At 44.5% G+C, this 19,042-nt stretch overlaps 1 protein-coding gene across 1 annotated transcript in view; it reads right to left on the bottom strand.

Moving 5' to 3' along the window:
- Positions 1-19,042, bottom strand: part of LOC146209315 (sodium-coupled monocarboxylate transporter 1-like) — a 38,642-nt gene that overhangs the window by 12,617 nt on the left and 6,983 nt on the right. Inside the window, exons 3-8 of the mRNA XM_084579947.1 lie at positions 17,105-17,156; positions 16,195-16,262; positions 12,934-13,091; positions 6,224-6,364; positions 4,452-4,581; positions 758-846 (exon numbers count right to left, since the gene is read on the bottom strand). Of these exons, the coding sequence (XP_084436073.1) occupies positions 758-846; positions 4,452-4,581; positions 6,224-6,364; positions 12,934-13,091; positions 16,195-16,262; positions 17,105-17,156 (638 nt within the window). The remainder of the gene's footprint in view (positions 1-757; positions 847-4,451; positions 4,582-6,223; positions 6,365-12,933; positions 13,092-16,194; positions 16,263-17,104; positions 17,157-19,042) is intronic.

Raw genomic sequence — 19,042 nt, 5'->3', positions numbered from 1 at the left:
CACTGGGCGTTAAGGCAAAACACACCGCTGCAGATCCAGATGCAGCCAAACGCTTCAGTGGTAAAGGCTGAAAGTCGGCTTTAAATGTTAAATTGACCATTTCTTCCTCTCTGAGAATTTAAACCTATGTCGTTGCAAAAAAAAAAAGCATAGCCTGCTTCAGAGGCAGCGCGCCAGTGGCTGTGGGCCCTTCGTACTTAATTTTAACCTCAATTTTGCTTTTCTTTATCAGTATAGCCCTCATTGCAGTATAACGCTCAAAATGCCACTGATTATGCGTCCTAAGCCTTCATGTAGCAACCTCCACACTGCGGAAGCCTCATCTCGCTATCAGCCGCCGCAGCCGCGGAAAAAATGATAGCCGAAAAATTTGTTTCAGCGATATGATTGGAAGGCGATGGTTGAAAACGCGAACCGTTAAACCAACACTGCTGATACAGATCTGATGCATTACACTCTGCAGAAGCCGGTCATTAACGCCACGATAATTTCTCTTTGGAGATCGCGGTACCAGTGCACGGAAAAACGTAACAAATATTTCTAGTCAACAGTGCAAAGGTTATTTGCTACTCAAGCCAAAAAGAACTATTTTTAACAGCACGATATCGCTTGGATTGAAAAACATTAGCGCGGCCTAGAGCATGATTACGTATATTAGCGCTCACAGTGAACAAACACGCAAAGGCAGCACACAGTTCTCGGCTCTGATGTATGTAAGGGGTCCCCATTTCGTTTAGTGTCGTGTTAACGCAGTTACCTTGTAGCAGCGCTGACCACTCCGGCCATGAACAGGCCTACGAATCCTGGTATATGCACGAGGAAATTATTTATGTAATATGGTAAGATCTGCAAAGAAAAAGAAAACAAGGTCCTTGAAAGAAGCCCTCGTGGAAACTCAAACACCAAAACAAACACTGTACGATGGCTCAACACGGAAGTTTAAACAGATCTCTAATCATAATGAATGTAGAGAAACCTTTAGTAGGCTTAGGTATGGCACGTAACGGTTCCCACTGTTATTTCTATCTGTCAAGGAGGGACCCGACCTCTCGTGTCTTTTGAGACTGATTCGCCCGAGATTCACTTAGTAGGTTTTTTACTCTGACCGGCCGCTTGGCTATAGACTGATCTAGACAGCGAATCGGCCTAACATAGTATTACGCGTTGTCACCGGAAAGTGGATCGTTGTCGTTATTCGAGAGGTTCGAAGATCCGCATGTTCGCGGCGCACCCGTTCTTTCAGCGAGCGCCAAGCTGCGTACCATTCGGACGGAAAGTCTGAAAGTTTGCTTTTATGTCCTGCCTATAGTTGGGCTTCAAGGTCGCCTTAGGGATATGTGCGGTTTCAGAGCAATGCTCGTGTCAAGTTTCTGAGAGGATTTAGAAGAATTTGCTGCCTAATACGACAACAGCCACGTAAGATCACTGTAAAAAAGATTAGAGTAAAAAAAAAATGTCGCGGTAAGCCAACGCATATACAATAGATGCGTTCTGTGCAATGCAAGTCGCCGCAGAAGCAAAAGTAAAATGCAACGACTCGGAAGTGGTAACACCCAAGTTTGACAAACATCATCAGCCTGCAGGGTGAAGGCCTCTTCCATATTTCTCTAATTAACCCGGTTCTCTGCTAGCTACATCCACTTGACCGGTGCGAACTTCTTAACCTCATCCGCCCACCTAATTTTCGGCCGCCCCTTGCTACGCTTTCCTTCCCTTGGAATCCAGTTTGTTACCCTATGCGACCATGGGTTATCCTCTCTTCGCACCACATGTCCTGCATAACACTGCATAACATAAGAAACATAAACACTTATATTATCTCCTTAAATGCATTGATTTCTTTCACTTCGCCGACATATGAGCCTGACTGTAGGCGGCTCCACTCTGAGGCCGTGGCTTCGAAGTCGAGCACCTCCCTCGGTTTCAGAAGGGGGGACGTTCAACTCCTGCTGCCCACCATTTACTCAATGGTTTTCTCAAGTGACTACAAACAATCGCCTTGCCCTGCGCTCTACTTCTCAAGGCGTATGGATCGAAAAAGAAGTCTGTGCCTTTAAATCCCATCACTGTGGACTTTGAAGCACTGCGAAAAAACAAAGGGCAACAAAGGTATTTACCCCATCAGGTTGATTTAAACCGTCTGACATCGGAAAAAATGACTGACCCCTCAGCGCATCTGTTTGGTCCAGGGCACGTTTGCCGAGAACCAAGCCGGAGAGAACCTTGTGCCTACTGCAAAATCCGTGGGTACGCGGTGGCAATGGGAGTCAAGCGCAGAACCTCCCTAACAAGGCCACCACTTCTCATTACTCGGAAGATGTCGTCGAAATAAATGGGTGGAGAACTATAGGGCTGCCCCGTTTAAACAAATTAGTAATGAAAACCAGCCTGGCAACTGATTCTTGAAAACGGTGAGCCAGGTGGCAAAAAGTCGGCTTTGTCACCTAGCGGTAGGTTGAACCAGCATTGTTTGACATGTAACTATGCGGTATGGACTCTACTTTTGTCGCACGCATCTGATGGCCCCGTAAATGTGAGATTAGGAAAATAAACCAGATAATTGCAAATATAGAACCATGTCCTACCGCCCCGTATCAATCGGTGCCCCGGTGGCATTCTAGAACTAAAATCAATTCTTTGAAGGAGCCCTGAAATGATGTCCAGCGACAGTGAGCAAAGACAATGATATTGATAACCAGGAACGGTTGCGCAACGAATAGAGCACGAAGATAAAACATCACACATGCGCACATTACCAATTATTAATGCGAACATAAAGACCCAAGCATCTTTGTTCCCACGCAAGCAGATGACCTACATCAATCACACAACCATCTATTGCAAGCGGAAAACCTCTACAACGATGTTTATTTTTTTTTTTTTTTGTAAAAACATTTACAACATCGTATGCAAAGGGGCATCCAACCAACAAATCAAGTTGGAGTAAAACACACGCAGGAATGTGTGTTTCGATTGGGAAGGAAGAAGCTTTGTCTTTGTGTTCATATTAATATTTGGTAGTGTGCGCTTGTGCCGTGTTTTCTCTTTTTTCTGTCTTCGTTGCGCCGCTTTTCCTAGGTATCATGCACCAACTAGCCCCACAATCTATTATTCAAATGATAGAGATAGGTGTGATATCGCATATCATCCCCCATCCAAAGTTTTCGGTCTGGCATAGTACATAGTATCAGAGATATCGACATGTAAATAGTGCCTCCACGTTTTCCCTGTCATACCAGCCATCGAGCCGAATGAGGAAAACATAAAAATTTTGGCGAATACTGAACGCGGCCCATAAAAGCTTCACAAAGAAATTCGGATCAGTTATGCACGCCGTGACCTGAGAATAGAAGAGTGTGATTCAAGGAAGCTCATGCGGCGGCGTCACCTGCCTATAGCGCGCTCCACCCTCCCTTTTATCACCGTCCAATTTGGTGAGCCAATGGCAGCCCACTGGTGTTGCGCATACCTTAGGCAGAACTCGCGTGAAAGGCTGGCGCACCCAGTCGCCGAGAAGCGCGGAAAAGCAAGTTTAAATCAATCGTTTGCAAATTGTTGTCTCACTTAGGAGGCCTTTTACGGGGCGTGAATGTTTAGAGGAATTGGCTATACAGAGTGTAACAATTTGTCACGCACTTTTGCACGGTTTTTCTGTGTCAGTTTAGGTCGGTACGCCCTCTCGTATCTAACAAAAATGTAATTAATGCCAAAACGTATGGACGCAAGAGCGGTTGCCTGTTGTCCAAGTATCGAAATGTTATTGTGCTAAAATGTAGTTAGCTATTTTTCTCATCGATATGAGCTCACTAACAGTTGCAAAACTGATAGTAAATCAGACGCCTAAACCAACGCTGAAAGTTCAGTGCAAAATATCTTCATTTCGACTCTTTGACAACAGTGAAAATACCCCGATAGGCATCTCGCACGTTCTGTAACTGCGGGAGGAGCCATTCAGTGAGTCAAGGTATTGTCATGTCGACATGACTAAATATTAGCCGATTGTACAAAAAAACCACACTAGCCAGCACGGCTAAAATGGCACTCGGGCTTATTACAAACTGACTCAGCTCTTTTTCAACCGCAATATTGGATATTTTGCATGACATTAACACCTGTGAATGTCTCATAAAAATTACTTTTCGGTCTAAAACAAAGGCCTAATTTTTTTTGTGGTACTACTATGAAAGGAAGAATATAACTGCTCCAAGAACACCAGAGAGGCTAGTAAGAAAAACACGACATGCGCCTGTCCGCTTTTTTTTTGTTTTGTTCGCTACTCTTTTTATCGAGCCTTTCAGTCATGAGCAACCACCAACTAGCCCAACTTGATACTTTGTTGCATCGATGGCAACCATACTTTCCTTTTTAACAAGCACCAATCTACCATCTGGAAAACTGCTTGGATGCAGAGTTATCTCGTTTTTAACATACATGAGAATAAGAAATCTCACTTGGTCTAGACTGGTGATCGCACCTGACAGGCCAGGGTCGCACCCGCGGAACCAGATAGTCAGCGAGATGCCGACCGATAGGCTCATAGTGTAGACGATGAAAATGAGGAGCGTGCCGGTCACAACGGTCCTGCATCAAAAGACAACACAAAAAAAAAAGCAACACTTACATTTGTCAGATCAAACAATTCGTCTTACGAACCACTGTGTTCTTCAAAAGCCCTGACCCGAAGTGTGTAAAGTCAATTTTTGGCCTTTTCACATCTTCATAACGAAGTAGAGCCGTAGATACAATGCTGGACAAGCTAATCTGTGAGTCAAAGCATCGTCGACCAAACACGATCAGAACAAACGCTGCTACGTAAACAGGAAGTAAAGAGGAGCTAGGTCATGGCAAGTCGTCGCTGCCTGCATCTAATTTCGAGTGGAGATAGCGCAAGATAAAAACTTCGTGTAAGTACATTGGTGAAACTAAACGGCATAGAGAAAACGTAATTTCATTTCCATGAGAACGATACACCACATAGTAGGCATGCTTGCATGCACACATGCTCTGGCGTTTATCTAGTTACCAGTTCATGCTATCATGCCTGCACGGCCCGATATGTGCCCTTCAGATGCCATACCATCATTTCAAACTTCCCTCTTTATGGCTCAAATACCGTGGTCAGCATGACGCCAGAACTCGCGTGCTAACCACGAAGTTATCTCGTGAACATGCCTTTAGAATGCAAAAATGTTTGAGAAATAACACCTTTCCGCGATACGCTCTAAATTTGTAAAAGGCACTTCAAACACGCCCGCGCACAAAGCAAGCACACTGACACGAACGAACAAATATAGTATCGCGCATGCAGATCTTTATTCACCGATATAAGAGTGTACTGCTAACGAAGTAAAAAAAAGCATGGCTATCAGGCAAGGGTGAGATGTAAAGACGCAGCGAACATGTTTAAATACAAGGATGCGAATCGCAATGCCACGCGTGCCACAGAGATAGAGCGTGAGATCAGTTGAACAGGCACTTGCCACTTGTCATGGTCGAAGAAAAAAAAATCTTTATGCCTGCTGCAACGGCATGGTGCTATAGCGCCCAGAGGCAGACATTGGCCTCAGTCCACAATGACACAATTCATCGCCGCACAATGACCGCACTTTTCAGGTTCTACACTGACAAGAGAAACTAACACGACATGCACTGCTCGTGCACCATATTTTCGGGCTGTGGTGTACACCAGATCATGGGGTTCCTGCGCCGGGCCGCTATGTCAAAAAGGATATGAAATAAAATATCTCAGAATTGAGAACGTACTCCGTCCCCATCGACGACGACACCTATAGTTCTGTGACAAAATGGTACCTTTGGCTATCACGTAGTAGCACTGTTAGTTTTGAAACGCTAAAATAAGGAAGAGTGCGCTTTGTATTCCTTCACGTACAAGGCAAGACGGATGCTAGATAGAAAACTCAAGGACTGGTGGAATTACCCTCTTTCCTTTTTCTGTTCGGCGCGGTATAAAATACCCGCAAATCCAGCAAGCTATTTACTTGTGCGTAAGCTATGCAGGTTGCCCCTTATGGTTTTAGCAATGCTACTTGAGAAATATTTTCTAAAAAAGTTAGCGTTTGCCAACAAATTAGCGGTTCGCGCACATTTTTTATCCATCTGCATAATGGCTACCCATCGCTCCACAACAAACATAAAACAAGTGTCGTAAAAGGCTACCGACAATTAAGATGGCTGAAACTTTGGTCCATGCACTAAGAAATACCTTTTCGCATCCTTGATTGACCGAGACGCGAGGAACCTCTGTACCACCATTTGGTCCAAGCACATCCGATAGATGACCAAGGGGCCCGTGCCCAACAAGTAGGACCAGATGTTTTCATCGCAGGTCAAGTCGAGATTGTAACTGCAGAGAGTAAATGCCGTGATCAACTACTGTATTGCGTTGTTTCGCAGTGACATATTTGTAATAGAGGATTGGAGAAGTTTACACTGTTTCCTGCTCTTTCTCCAAAACAGCGCATCAAATCCTAACAAAAAAGCACTGGGTCAATCTCCAATCAGAATTTCAACTTACGAGTTGCGCCGTATAGGTAACTGCAAACTGCTACGTTGCTAGGGCACAATTATCGGCTTCTTAACACACTTTCGCCTCGCTGATGCGGCCCGGCGCAGTAAGACTCCACGCCACATCAAGAAGGAGACCCTTCGAAGGCTTATGAAAGGAGCTGCATTCCCACGAAGCTTCTCTAGTGATAGGTAACGCTGTCTTCACTTTGATGGCTATACCCAGTACCGAAGTGGCGCTTACCACTGAGATGCAAGCTATTCCGCGTCTACCGCCACCCAGCTCGTAGTTCAAACGATCGCACCATCCACTCTAATGTATGTATGTATGTATGTATGTATGTATGTATGTATGTATGTATGTATGTATGTATGTATGTATGTATGTATGTATGTATGTATGTATGTATGTATGTATGTATGTATGTATGTATGTATGTATGTATGTATGTATGTATGTATGTATGTATGTATGTATGTATGTATGTATGTATGTATGTATGTATGTATGTATGTATGTATGTATGTATGTATGTATGTATGTATGTATGTATGTATGTATGTATGTATGTATGTATGTATGTATGTATGTATGTATGTATGTACAACTTTATTAAGGAGCCGGCAAACGACGGGTTAAGGCGTCGTGACGCTGGCCAAGCGCCTACCCGGGGTTAAGCCCTACACTGCACTACCTCATTTGGCCCGTTTGTGGTGGGTTGTGAGGCTTGTGTTTTTCGAGCGCACCCCGGGCCTGCTGGACGGCCCATAGTTGCATGCCCTTGTCTGTATTCTGCACAGCACTTTGAAGTTCCGGCGGTTATGTCCTGGATGCAGCTTCGGTCGGGAACCTGGCACAGTCGCACATGATGTGCCATTGGTCCGCCTGGAAGCTTGGTGGAAATTTTAACCAGAGTTATAACCAATTTTAACGCTGATCACGATCGCCTTAAAGGGACAGAACACTGGCCAGAAATGTCATTAGGTTATGGTGGAGATAAACAGATCTTGCCTCATATAGTACAGATCGAGCACTACAATATCAAAGAAAAAGGTTTTAGAATTTTAATTTGCCATTTAAAATTGCAAAAAACAACCGAGACGCTATCTAGCGGAGAAACCCTAGTACTTTCATTCTAGCCCCCCCCCCCCCCCCCCCCGTGACTATATGTCAGCAAAGTATCGCTAATTTCGTAACTGCACACTGTTCTTTTTTTTTTCTAGGGGTGCTGGCCGTAATCTATTATATTTTGCGCTTTCTCCAGTGCGTCCCTAAATGAAAACCACCCCCGCGAGAGGTATGCTTGCAGGTTTTGCCACTAGATGGCGCCACAGCGTTTGCAATTTCTTGAATGAAGCAATGTCAGTGCCCACTAAAACTTTCGTCGACGAGGACGTGCGTTATTGTGCCGTAACAGCATTGAGTGTGAAACTAAAAAGGACGTTACTCTACGCAAAAAAATATCTGATTACTGTCTGACGAGTGAACTTAATATTTGTTTTCGGTACGCCTTTTTTGTTGACCACCAGCCGTCATCGCGGTCGCTGCTCATGGTTTCCAGCATCGGACTACATAAAAACGGGCGTACGCATTGATCGAAAAATTTCCGGTAAAAAGTTTCTACAGCGTTTCTAACAAAATAGTTATGGAATCAAACATTTTAGACATCAGTCTTTCCACTGCGACGAAAAAAAGTCGGGACCTAAATTTCAGTGTTCTGTCGCTTTAAAGGCAGTGTGGACAGTGGCACAACAGATCACGCGAGCCTTTCGCACGGATTCAGTATCAAGGATACAGTGCGTTTCGACCCACTGTGTGTTCATCGTAGCAGGGTCATCCAAGCTTCATAGTTGCACGATTTTGGGTCGCACATTGGTTAGCTTCAGCCACTCTTTTTACCGTGGCTACTGTCGTGACGCTGGGGCTACGTCGACCCGGCCTTCACTTGGTAGCGTGCAGAGACTCGGGGTTGATGAAGGATTGATTCTTCGAAGTTGGTAAAATATGTACAAGCAGGTTTAATGGCACTTTGAGAAAACTTATCTACAAGATTATTTACAAGAAAAAGAAGGGTACATCAGCAAAATGGCAAGCGTTAAGATTTCATAGCGAGAAGCGACTGGATGAGCCGTTTACCCAGGGCTCAGAGCCATTTCGTGCTCTGCAACGTCCTTAAAACCCCCTATGTCCAGCCCCTCTCTGAAGATGCTGACCAACCAAATCCAGGGCACGCCCCTCAGATATCGGCATCCAATCGAACACATCACTGCACTGATGGTCTGAAGCACTGACTGGCCCGGCATTGTTTCGTTGAGCCTGGTCACTTGTTGGCGGGAAAAGCTTGGGAACGGCGAGGAGGTACATTTCTATTCTTCAGCCAAGAACCGATAGGCTGGTTCCGGCAAGTGGATTTACTTCTCAGAAACCCAAGTGCACGTGCGCGCCGCATACGCTCCCAGCATTGTCCGTTTTCGACAATTGCAAATCTTTCCTGCATTCCCGGGAAATCATTTAATGGCCGTATGCGTCATGCTCCTTTCTTGTCCTGCACGTCAGCGGACGTGTCACTCTGTCGTCTCCTTTGGATAGTAGGCATTCCTCACTGGACGATAAGGCTTCTCGACGGGAAGGGTGAACAATTGAACCAAAGCACTTCCGGCTATTTCCCGCAGGGGGACATTTCTTTGTGTTTTTCTAGACGTTCTCTTGACAGGGTCAATTTGGCATTTGCAGGGTGTCCACAAAGCAAAACAGGCTTACAAAACAGGATTCCTGGAAACAGGCTCTCTTAGAGCCATTGTACCAACACCACATATCCACAGCACTTATCCATGCCCACAGGCGAACAATAGAGCGCGCAAGTGCGGATGATGCACGGTCGTAACACTACACACTGCTCGAAATGGGACAATTGGTGTCCCACATGCGTGTATGTACTTCGAGTGCACAAACCATTAGCAGTTTGTGCAGGTTGCTCGACTGTATGTGTACGCACGTGCGTGAAACACATGTACAGCATGTCTTTCGCTTGTATACTGCTTGCCACAAGCCGCTTTCCATATAAACATGTAGTTTTCTGCCATGTATCACAGTCCAGCGCAGCGTATATCTTCAACTTGTCTGGGACAACGGCTAAGTGGGGACCACTCAGTCACCTTACATTAATCTCGAACCTGGGGGGTTTTAAATTCATTTACGCGAACTTTATTGACACGATTAAGATGTAGGCTGAACACTTAATCGTTTAGTCCTTCCCTAAATATTCAAGGAACGTCGCTGTGAACTGAAGAGGATAATTCTCGCTATCGGCTTTTTGGTCATACTCTCCTGCGTTACGGTGCCTTCTGCGCCTCAACAAGCCCGCCGGCCCGCTTGTCATCGCCGCTGTACCAGCGGTGGCCTCAGGTAAATTCGACATGTCTTGTGCCATGGATGTGAGATAGAATAAAAATGAAGAATTTACTTGTAAACATCCTATTTTATCTATCTGCATGTTAAGAATAACTATATTATATACGTATTAAGACGCATTACGGACGGGTGCCTCAAAGCACGGCGGGGTGCGTGTTAGGACGCCGCGCGATCTTCGGGGGTCGCTGCAGGATCTAAGGAAGCACAAATGATCGGAGTAGCTCGTAGCTCTTTAGCTCTGTCTTTGCCAAAAGTAACCAGGCTGCATGGTTTACTTCTCGCTTGTATTTTAAAGCCGACATGGATTCCCAGAGGGCCACAACTTGTTAAGAAGTGAGGACAGGAGCTCGTCTTAGCACAGATTTACAGCTTCAGGAGTGGTACGAATTCTCTGCTATTCGACTGCGAAGCGGAACACGCAGCCTGGTTACTTTTGGCAAAGACGGTACGTGCGCGCGCGCGCGTTTGTGTGTGTGTGTGTGTGTGTGTGTGTGTGTGTGTGTGTGTGTGTGTGTGTGTGTGTGTGTGTGTGTGTGTGTGTGTGTGTGTGTGTGTGTGTGTGTGTGTGTGTGTGTGTGTGTGTGTGTGTGTGTGTGTGTGTGTGTGTGTGTGTGTGTGTGTGTGTGTGTGTGTGTGTGTGTGTGTGTGTGTGTGTGTGTGTGTGTGTGTGTGTGTGTGTGTGTGTGTGTGTGTGCGTGCGTGCGCGCGTGCGTGCGCGCGCACGTGTGTGTGTGTGTGTCGGTAAGAGGCATGCGGCGACTTTTCGCATCACATTTTGCGTCCTAATCACTCATATATCGCGTGAGGTTGCGCTTTTACGTGTGTGTTATGGGAAGTTTGAAATTTCCACTCAAGGGATGGGACTATGAGATCTCGACCCTGTCTATATCTTCAGTATACATAAACGGCTTTTCCACCTCTCTAGTCTGGTAATTGCAAGCGTATACAGAACCAGCAATATTCGTATCTATGTGCACGAAAGGCATCATCTGCATGCGGAACTGACTTAAAACCACTTTCGAATATACTTTTCTCATTTTTGGCTGCGTCTCTATTCAGTCCAACGTCAAAGAACCACTGGCGCATGATTAGAATACCAGCAAAATCACAGTAATTTGAAAGCCTTGCCTTATTTCATAGTAAAAATTATATCAACAAAGGTATGGCGAAAAATAATACAGCATACTGCTCTACGCAATTACTAAATAATTTAATAGTTCTCCCAGAATTTCTTCGCGTTTGTTATACTCAACGATGCTCTTCTAACAGTGCACACGCACATGACTCTGCCGCTGGCTATATTCTTCCTTATTTCGCTACAGCCTTTGAAGAAGTTATCACTCATTGCTCTCATATGAGCCGACGATTGTAAATATTTCCTCTAACACACTCAATTACACATGCGTTTGCTTTACTTCACGTATTACGGATTCGCCTTCTGTGCCAGTGGGTTCCAGTCTGCCAAGGCTCAGTTCGTGTCCATCAATTTCCTCCATTGATGCCACATAGTTATCTGAATTTTTCTGACATTTGTTTCTTTGTCAATGACTGCGTAGTTTTTGTATATTAATCATTCATGGTCATGTTTCATTTCCCTTGTGTTTGTGTGTGCTTCTTATGGTTTGTGTTGTTACCTGCGCTGCTTCCAAGAGATGTGTGACCAACTAGCTCGACGTTCAACCCTATTATTTATTGTTCACTTCCCTAAGCCGAGTTAATCGCATACTTCACACATGTAAAAAACGCTTCACGCAGCTTAGCAGGAACGAATGCAAATGAACTTCAATTGCCGTAGTGACGCACCCACCCCTTAATTACTTTGTCAATAACATCGCTTCAGAGCTTCCGGTATAATATCGCGCCATTGAGGCCAGTACATCAAGAAATATGTCTTTGTTGTTTATTGGTCTTCTTCAGACGGGCCAAATCATCAAGGGACGCAAACGCCCTTAAAGACACAGTCACATATGGGCAAGACGAGAAGGCTAAATGTATGTTTATGTAGGTGAGTCTCGCCTCCCTGTTGACGCTGTCTGTTCCAACTGGGTTAACATGGCTAAGTACGGAGTAGCTGTTTCTATCCACATGCACCCTAAGGCCAAGTCATGCATTGACCATATCCGAGCTTCACAGCTATCTTGAAAGCTTGAGAAAGGCTGGCATTCTTAACCGCTGACATATACGCCGGTTGCGGAAATACGGAGGAAACCAGAAGCACTAAAGCAACTCCGTGAATTATAAGAAAAGGAGCAAATTGTAAATAAAGGCGCAAGGAAAAATGTGACAGTGGTTCTGTATCTGTACTGCCTCATGCAGTGCTGATATTTTGCTCACTTCTCCGTAATTGGCAGTCATTGAGCCAGTGAACAAACGCTGGCAGGAATTGAATGAAAAAACGAGGTGCTGACGTTTGATGAGAGTATGCACACTTCATATGTCTGTGCAAACTGCGGTCGTTTCTTCTACTGCGCTTTGATGTGGCGAAAGTAACACATAGTTAGAGATGCCTCCATATTAGAGCAGCAGTTATTTCCATATAGCTAGTACGCCTTTTCCGCATTTTGTCTTTTCAGCGCGGTATATTATAACTGCAGCCCGAAATTAAAGCCCACCGAATGTATCCGATATAGCAGAGAAAATTTTGGGAAATATGTATGGAGCCTTTGGCATTTAATGTGATGTTGCACATCGTGCACTGGTCATCAGCATTTTAGTGCACAGTCGGAAAGATTCGCACATGAGGCGTTTTGAATGTTCTCGCAGCAAACGCATGACAGGGTTCTGTCCTTGCTTACTTCCATTCTTTTTTGTGAGTTGTTTCAGGCTACGCATAGAGAAAAACAGTTGATGCGTTGTCTTAACTCTGCCTGCTCCCTCACCCATCGTATTTTCGCAAGGGCAAAACAAAAACCAGTTTAGTCCCCTCAAGCTTTCTTTTTATCCCAACATTCCGCAGACCCTCTAAAAATTCAAAAAACAAAACCAAAACCTCTTACTTTGCTACGTATTTCTTCACATCTAGATCTGCCAGTGGTTGGATTGGTGAATTAGACGAGAAGGAGTCGATGAGTATTTTCGCAACGATGGTTGTCGGAGCGATCATGACGAACAACAACTGCATACAGTCTGTAAAGACTACGCCGCGAAGCCCTCCCTGAAAAGAACAGTACAAGGGCACAAGGCGATGTCACATGTCTCGATAGGATTCCTTCGCTTCCATAAGCGAAAATCCTTGACTTTCATCAACACTTTGGGAAGTAAAATGATGCTTTTGTGTATTCTTGAATGTTCAATGAGCGAAAATACCAACAAGGGGCGACTTTAACGTCCTAAATATGCACATCGGCTAAAATGGACACAGTAGGAAAAGCTATAGTAGCATGTTTTATCGTCTACGATTTGATAACAGCTTGCCCGACACAACACGCGGTTATTTTGGAGAGCGTCGGGTAAACTTCATATGTAGTAATGTCCTTTTTTATGGTTATAATGCGCATATATTGAGATTATGGTGTAAATTTTAGTTCACATCGGCGGTGAATTTTATTCCTGCAAGGACAGTTTGGCCAAAGACCTCCGAGGCATAAGGTATATTTTGTCTACTCAAGATAGGATCAGAAAACCGTTTTCTAAGCATTTTAGCTCGTCTATGCAGAGCAGTAGGCATAGGAAGTATTCTGCTCACTCCACATAACGGTAGATTAAAAATTCGCGGCTTCGTCATTTTATCGGCGTGGTGACAGTTTCGTCTTATTCGAAACTACTGCGCTCGATTTTTTTCTCCCCTCGAGTAGACCGCTCTCTCGTTCGCCTGAAATGGTCTTCAATAATTTACGTATTTCTATATTCAATAAACTTACTACACCTTACCTCCTCTGCACTATAACATATCAAGTTCTTTATCGTCCATGCGTACTTGTAGCCAAAAGGCTTACATAACGTTTCTGTAGTTTCCTTGCTTTTCTTATAGTGACAGCGGACGTCTCCTCTGGCGTCAACTGTTTATCACTAACATGTCATCCGCTGGCCCCTAACCGACACCTTCAATAGGAGAGGTTTTCTTCAAAGTTACTAAAAAAATATTAACACTGTTTAAATCGACTAATCCTAGTGCAACGTGCTAAAGCACTAGGCTGTCACTGTCTTCTCACCCCGCTGTCGACCATGCCGTTTGACAAGGCGCATCTCAGCTTCTAGAAAATGTCGTCAATGATCAGGCTCGCTATCCATTTCATAGCAGACTGAATTCACCAGCTCAACACGAAACATTGACGTTGATTTTTCTTTTGAAGCGAAATCTTCACTATGCTAGATTTACAAGCCGTCAGCATGGAAGCAAATTAAACCTTGAAAAACTTTGAAGATTAAAAAAATTTCCTAAACCGCACTGTAAAAGAAGGGAAGAAAGTGAAAGTGAAAGCGCAAGGAGGGAAAGGGGTGCCGTAGTAGAGGGCTACGGAGTAATTTCGACCACCTGGGGATCTTAACGTGCGCTGACATCGCACAGCACAAAGAAGGTTTTCGTTTCGCCTCCTTTGAAGCCAGCCGAGCACTTCGGAACTTTACTTTTCGGGACAAAAAGGTGCAGTATACTTCGGGTGGACACCACAGAATCGTGAACACCCACACTTCATTAGGTCAAGGTCACTTGACGGTCGAATTTAGTACCACGCGAAGGCCCTCTACCTAGCGTAGTGAACATTTATAGTTTCAATTAACGGCATCCCTCATAGCCTGAGTTGCTTTAGGACATTAAACCTCCCAAACCAAATCAAACAATTTAGCTTCAATTAGGCGTTCGCTTAATAATACGGCTAAGTATTACCTGCCAGACTATAAAACTATAATATATTGTATGACCGTGGCATGACCACTTTAAGGCCGGCCCAGTTTGAGCACGCTTTCGTGCTTATGACATATACAGAGACAGCGCGTGGACCCTAAACTAAATGGCTGTGAGGGAAAGTTTCGCAAAATTTGCTCTTCGATTTGTTTTAGGTTCGTTTTTGTAACTTCCCTCTATCCAATTCTCTGTTCTGTATAACTTGCCATCTGCTTCTACGAGTACGCTGCGCCTCACATTTACCCTCGCCGAACTACCACCTAGGAATGGTGTGGAAACCTTCCTAGAGTAAGCGAACGTTGGAACTCAACTGCACCCTTATTATCCTTGCCAAAGGCTCTCAACTGCTTTTAATGTACCCCCGCAAGATGTTTCACTTGTAGCGATGTACCGCCAGTAGCAAATCTGATGAATGCCATGTAAGTTTAGACTGAAACAGCAAACACCGTTTGCGTCGTTTTCAGTAGCAAGGAACGCAAAAATCGACAAGCGCGAGCTGGCATACCTGCAGAAGAAAAAAACATTTCACTTCCTTCTAGACGCCATATATGACGGGATTATACTGGGGCCTTCAACCATTTCAGAGCTTTCGGTCGCTAATCGCGATCAGCTGTCGCTGAATAATTTTATTTGCGCTTTTTTTAACTCTGATTCGTTTTCCTGTGATCCGATCAGTTGGCTTCCAAAGAAACATCAACTGTATTATGAGAGGAGAAGGGAACACGTGCCGAGGAGGAAGAAATAGCGCTCGCGCGCATTTTTCGGACGAGGCGGAGGCGCTATAGAGTCTTCAATGCCCTGTCTTAGTGGCGCACCCGAGAAGGGGTGAAATAAGAATAGCCGAGGATGGCTCCACAAGATTCTATTGTAGATTCCGCCATTTGTGAGATGCCCTGGTATGCTGTGCGCTTTTGCGTCAATGCATTTCATGCCTATAATTACCTCGACGACGACATTTTGGACAGTACTTGAAAAAATAGCTCATTCTTCCAATGGAATTCGGATGTCTGGCGATTCACACTAGCTGGCAATGGAAACAGCGCTCATCCGTGTCTGTCTCTCTCAGTATTTTTGTTGATCTTAGCGCTTCCAAAGATTCCTTCCGATGTAGTATTGACTCTATAAGCCAGTGCTGAGAGGGTGCAGTGTACCACGCAAAGCGAAGGGCGAGTATGCTTCAAAAGTATGTCGCCCTTCAGACCAAACCATTTTTTTCCAACACCACCACTTGAACTCATACTCCATTGCTGCTTTATGCATTACCATTGCAAGAAGACCCCAGTGTTTTTCCCCAACCTATTTAAACTCGGCGTCTGAAATCTTCACATTATCTGCTGTGGGGACAAAGTGACCATATCGACATTATGGAACTCTTTCGATTACCGTTGTGTTGATTGCTGCCCAGCACACTTACCAAAGTAGTGTATACGGTAGCTGACAAGCCTATGATGATGTTGCACCAGAACAGCGGTGCCCTCAGTGCTGGAACCATTAAGAGCACGCTGTTGTGAAACTCCGCTAAAAAAGTCTCTAATACACAAACAAACTGCAACATCGCACAAAGTCGACTTTAAAAAATGGCGTTATCAATCATATCTAAAGCACCCAGTCTACTACTTGCATGCCTAAGGCGAACAAATGCGTATCGTTACACGACTCCAAGAGCCCTATCTTTCTGAAACTATAAGCCTCTATTTTCTTTCCCCCAAAACGACATTACTAAAAACTGGCTATATCTTATAACTGACGCAATACGTGAAAGTCAAGTGGCGCACGAAATCAATCAGCCTGGACTGATGGTTATGTTACATCCTCCTGCTCGTTTTCAGGGGAAATTACAAGCTTATTTTTTTCTCTTTGACTCTTCAAAGAATGTCTTATCAGAGAGCTTGCTGTTACACAAAATTTTCTTTCATCGATCTTATTTATGACCTAATATTGCAATTTTCAGATATGATGTTATTTAAAATGTCCATGTATACGCCTGATTTAACTGCATCACTCTCACTGCGCTTTGCATTGTAAAAGTTCTGACACATTTAAAACACATCATCGAGAAGTTTAGCTGGCGGTTACTACATTTTTACTAGTGCTGACCATATTACACCGTGTTCGGGAGCTCTATGAGAACATAAGAAGTCATGTCTATTCATCTTAACTCAGCGAGTTATTCTCTAATTGCTACTCAGCCGGCTGTGAAGGCATATACCTTCGCCACACTCCGCGCAAGTGCACGATTTCTCTACTAAGTCACCTTAAAAACTCAGCAAATTATTTACGCGTAGTTCAGCCTATCAGTTTGTATAAGAGAAGCTTAACTGTACCTGTGACAAGTGTAAGGGATGCCGCAAATATCGACATGGCGCCCACGCTCATCTGCAAATCAAAGAGTTCATATGATTACTGCCTCGGTGTATTGCATGCCTTACACATTTACCCCGTACGGACGCTTCAACAGGGCTGTTATTTGAAAGCATCATTGAATTTTTGGCATCGAGAATACCTTTACTTTTCTACCACCCCAAATTATATCTCCTATTTCAGTCCGAACACACTTTACATGTGCGCATTTAGTGAGTATAACACGAAATGAACGTTTTGGGTTTAATTTGAATCTAGCCAAATGACAGTCGGTTACACGTGTTGAACGAGCCCGATGGAAAAATAGATACGCCATCCATGTCATTTTACTTTCTTGTGCACTTAACTATTTCAGAAAGGTATCTGCATTCTATTTTGTACATATTGGGTAGAACACAACACAAAGAGATGCAGGAAAAGGGGACGAAAATGCGAACAGACAAGCGCTGACTCGCAACTATACTTTATTTCGGAAACCAAAACATATTTATAGCGGTTTACTTGACGCATAGCTGTCACAGATATGCGCAGAATATCAACACTGGAAGCTAAATCATGCGTTAAACGGTAAAAACCCTCACAAACTATAGCAGGACAGCTGTGAAAACATCAAAACCTTTAAAACGGGCAATAAGAACACATACTTGACGTGCTCATATTGTCCTTTTTAATGGCTATCAAGAAATATTGATGATACTTGATTGGAATTTTAAGGTTTTTTTATGGTTTCACAGCTGCCCTGCTATCGGCTGTGAATGCGTTTAAACCTTTGACGCATAATTTGTCTTCCAGGGCTGGTACTCTGCGCATGTTCACGGGAGCTATGGGTCGAATAAACAGCTATAAATATGTTTCGGTTTCCGAAATAAAGTATAGTTGCGGGTCAGCGCTTATCTGTGTTCATCTTGGTCCTTTGTCCGTCATCGCTTTGCGCTGTGTTTTATCCAATATGAATCACTGCCAACTAACCCAACTGAGCTTACCGTGATGCAATTTAAAGGCTATCCTTACAGGACATAGTGCGCGCACGTGTCGAGCTGGCATCCATCAGCCCATAGACAATGTCCGCCTTGCCAACCCCTTCCCGTTCTCCTCGTAACAAAACTTTATTGGCCTCTGTAAGGATCGTCGGTGTAGGTACGCGGCAAAGTGGCGGACATTGTCAAGCGTCAACATTCATTAGCAGTGGTTCCTTGTATGTACATAGTGCAAGAGGGGCTTGCCGGCACCGATGTATTCGCGTGGTGCTAAGGGAACAGCATCTACGGAGGCCGTTGGAATGACAGGCTTAACAGTGTTCGGCGACTGGTGAGTCGAGGTTGCAACGACGAAGCTCGTGTATAACAAGAGGTGGATGCATCTGCTTGGGAAAGGTCCGTGGCGTATCGTTTCAGCAACACAAACGCGCTCGTAAGGGCGAAGGTCATTGACATTCATTTATCGCGGTGCATGGCGCCAAGTAGTACGGGAAGGATACGTCGAATAGATAATGCCAAATTAGCATTGCCAACCATGGCATCGAAGTGATTTAGGTGCACGGTGTCGACGCGTATGCAACACGGGGTTGCGAAAGAAAACATTGAAAGGATCTGGTGTTTGGTTGTTTGTTGTTCGCAGGCCAATTTGATAGCTCGGGTCACTGCCAATTGTATAGTTTGACCGTTGTGTTGCTATGTTTGCTTGCATGTGTGTCGTCTCTGAGAGGGTATTAGTTCTAGTAAAGTCGGACGGGGTGTGGTGACCAATCATGGTGATGCTTGCTGAAATTGACTACGATTCGAGTGCGGATTGGGCCCCGAGGAATTAAAACTTAGCCCGAAGCCCGGTCGAGTGTTCTCTGTTATGGCTTAACTCCTCTTCGGCCAAGCCGAGCTAGCCAGATCCATATGTTAGCCAACCAT

The sequence above is a fragment of the Amblyomma maculatum genome, chromosome 1 (assembly GCF_055883805.1).
Source record: "Amblyomma maculatum isolate TAMU_Amacu chromosome 1, ASM5588380v1, whole genome shotgun sequence".
NCBI lineage: Eukaryota > Metazoa > Arthropoda > Arachnida > Ixodida > Ixodidae > Amblyomma > Amblyomma maculatum.
Note: the sequence above shows the minus strand (reverse complement) of the source record. Positions and strands in the feature narration are given on the sequence as shown.